Below are 3354 nucleotides of genomic sequence, written 5' to 3' on the forward strand. Positions count from 1 at the left end.
TTTGTCGAGTAATGCCTCTCCTTGTCGGGTATACATAAACGTATAATAAGTCCTTCAAAAAATACTACAAGTATCAAATAATACTACAAGTATCAATAATTTCGGCTGAGTTAATCGAATTCACTTAAAACACATCTCGTATTGGTGATAATGTTAGGATCTCATAATTAGCCTACTATAATTTCAGAAGTTATTGTGTGCTTTTTATTGATTAGGACGCCGAGATTGGGTCAATATCACAATAATAAGAACTCGTATTATGATATTTAATATATAATCTGCATGCCGTTGTTCATTAAATCGCAATACTTAATGTCGAATTTTAGTTGGTTATGTAAAATTGCTATAACAAATATTCTTATCCATTTATGAATTCATATAAACCAATACATACTATTGGTTCCTTGTCTGTGTTCTTCTTTATTTGTTCTTTTATCCTCCTGAAGCTTATCTTATACGAAAATGGTCAAATTAAGTTTGATATTTCAATCATCATATCTTATATTGAGGAGCTGTAAAAAGTGCCCACTTTTCAAGTCTAACTTCAAATGCTTATCATAGCTTTATAAATGATTAACAAGAAAGTACTGAATGGTGAACAATTTAACGAACTGTTATTGAAAGTATTTCCGTCATAACAAATGCTGGAGTTACTACTATGTACCAATGTATTTAACCTTCACACAAAAGGTAAGAAGGTTCTTTTCAAGTAGTTTTCTTTTGTTTTAGATAATTTACAAATAAAATAAAACAGTTCCTTTTTGTTACTATGTCTAATGTGGAAACATTAGGCTGACAAAGAGGGTTATTTCTTAAAAGAAAAGATTAGCTCAAAGTAAATTACATAAAATTACATTTAACCAAACACAATAAGGTAAAGGTATCCGCTTATTCCAATATTAAAATATATTACATTTATACATTTAATAAAAATATGAATAAAACTTATATCATTTTTTCAAAAGGAAACTAAAGTTTGCTTTTTGCAGTTTTGTGGGTTCCTAACCGTTTCCCATCTATTATGCATACCCCGACATTATGTTCCATTGTTTCATTCATATCCAGAGGGAAACTTGCAATTATCAAAGTTATAATAAATTGCTATAACAAATATTCTTATCCATTTCTTAATTTATATAAACCAATACATACTGTTGTTTCCTTGTCTGTGTTCTTCTGTTCTTGTTCTGTTATCCTCCTGAAGCTTATCTAATACAAAAATTGTCAAATGAGGTTCGATGTGTTTCAATCATTACATTTTTTATGGAGGAGCTGTAAAAAGTGCCCACTTTCAAGTCTTAATTTAAATACCTATCATAGCTTTATAAATGATTAATCAGGAAGTACTGAATGGTAAACAACTTCACATTTAACCAAACATCATAAGGTAAAGGCATTTAGCTTATTCAAATAACATTTATACATTTAATAAAAATGTAAATAACACTTATATCATTTGGTGAAATCTATGCCCTGTTTTTAAAGGAAACTAAAGCTTGCTTTTTGCAGTTTTGTGAGTTCCTAACCGTTTTCATTTCGCGTCGACTTTTTAAACTCGCCTTTGTGTTTACCGTATTCCACCTATTATACATAACCCGACATTCTGTTCCATTGTTTCTTTGATATTCAGAGAGACACTGACAATTACCAGAGTTATAATACCATTCCCCAGAAAATCTACATAGCAAGGTCTGCCGACCCACTCTTTGAGAGTTAGCCACACACACTCCTTCTCGTTCTTCTAATGCCTGGGGGCTACTTCCAACCGGGGTTTCTAAGAACAAATAGTTCATAAAAATGTTTGCACATACTGTGTAATAAATTTTTAGAGACATTAGTGAAACACAAACACCAGTGTCTTGAAGTGCTAAATATACACTTCTTAATCCTTTAGGTAATGGCATGTCTCGTTTTTCAATAATTAGTTTGTTTTCTTCTTTCTGATAACCCGTGTACGAATGATCTGCAGTAATTGTATCAACAAGGTCGTATGTTGTAGCATCCCATGATGGTATGACGTCATCAGCAATGTCTGATTCAGCTTCATAAAAATATAGATTAAAAGACTCCTTACATGCTGTCATCAGGCTTGGGTTCTGATATCTGGAACATTTTTTCATAGAAAATTCAACTTCTATTCTAATACTATTGGCCTCGTTCGTATCTATAAATGGTGTTCTAAGCCCATAGAACAGGAATCATACACTCTCAATTTTGGTCCGTCTTTCGCATAATCCCCTTCTCTCCACTGATAAAATAAAATCAAAATAGTTAAATTTACCTGAAATAAATCTTTTATTCTACCATCCTTTTCATTTGTTTTGTTACACATTATTTCTTTCCCGAAACATGCATATACACCTGATTGCTGTTATTTGCGATTTGCTTTCAAAAGAGAGAGAGAGAGAGAGAGAGAGAGAGAGAGAGAGAGAGAGAGAGAGAGAGAGAGAGAGAGAGAGAGAGAGAGAGAGAGAGGGAGAGAGAGAGAGAGAGAGAGAGAGATGAGAGAGATGAGAGAGAGAGAAAGAGCAGAACAATGACATATGTTGCTTACATCCATATCATGTTATAAATGATAATTGATTGAGTCAAGGATCAATTTTACCACATTTTATAATTATTTATAAATTAGATGATTATGATCAAATCTATAAGTCTTTGAAAACAAAATAATATTTGAGACTAGTACTGTTGTTACGAACAGGATTATAAAGATATACATGAACCTATGTAAAAAAGGGATTTGTCGTATGATACTAAACATACAATCTAACATTGAAGCTGCTATTGCAGTAAAACTTACTCCAAAATTGAAGTTGTCTGTTGGTCGATGTCTCACTGAAGTCCAACCTAACTTGTCTAATTTCGTAAAATCAAGAAGTATTACTACAAAATAAAAACACATTTCTAGCTCATTGACCAGTTTCGATTATAATCATCTGTATGTTGACTTCAATTAGATTGATTATCTTAAGCTTTGTAATCATCTGTATGTTGTTTCCCCATTTTAGTAGGCATACATTTTCGAGGATTTATATTTCGTGATCTCTCCTGACTCGTTCAAATAAGTGAAAATAAACATCCCACGAAAATAACCCGTTATACGGTATAAATGCATGTGTTTTATTGATATGTGTGTTGTGTCTTCTATCAAATGTTCATATAGCTTTAAAATGTCAATTCGGCTAAGAGCTTCAAAGAGCTCTTGTTTACTACGTTAATTTGTATATGTTCCAGTAAATTGGTAAAATTACAAAATCTCTGAAATTTCGGGGATTTTGTTTATATAATCAGTGAACAAATTAGTGTTTCTATAAAATCTCTGATTATAACTAGGGGTTTTGTAAAATAACT

The 3354-nt window shown here is 31.7% G+C and overlaps 1 protein-coding gene across 1 annotated transcript; it reads right to left on the minus strand.

Moving 5' to 3' along the window:
• Positions 1-1116: 1116 nt before the first annotated feature.
• On the minus strand, positions 1117-2565 carry LOC139526760 (ephrin type-B receptor 2-like). The gene is made up of 3 exons (XM_071321927.1): positions 2555-2565; positions 1572-2178; positions 1117-1209 (listed from the first exon to the last, which is right to left on the minus strand). Exons 1-3 carry the CDS (start codon positions 2563-2565, stop codon positions 1117-1119), a joined length of 711 nt encoding a protein of 236 aa, XP_071178028.1.
• Between the last annotated feature and the right edge of the window lie 789 nt (positions 2566-3354).

Source organism: Mytilus edulis, chromosome 6 (assembly GCF_963676685.1).
Source record: "Mytilus edulis chromosome 6, xbMytEdul2.2, whole genome shotgun sequence".
Lineage (NCBI taxonomy): Eukaryota > Metazoa > Mollusca > Bivalvia > Mytilida > Mytilidae > Mytilus > Mytilus edulis.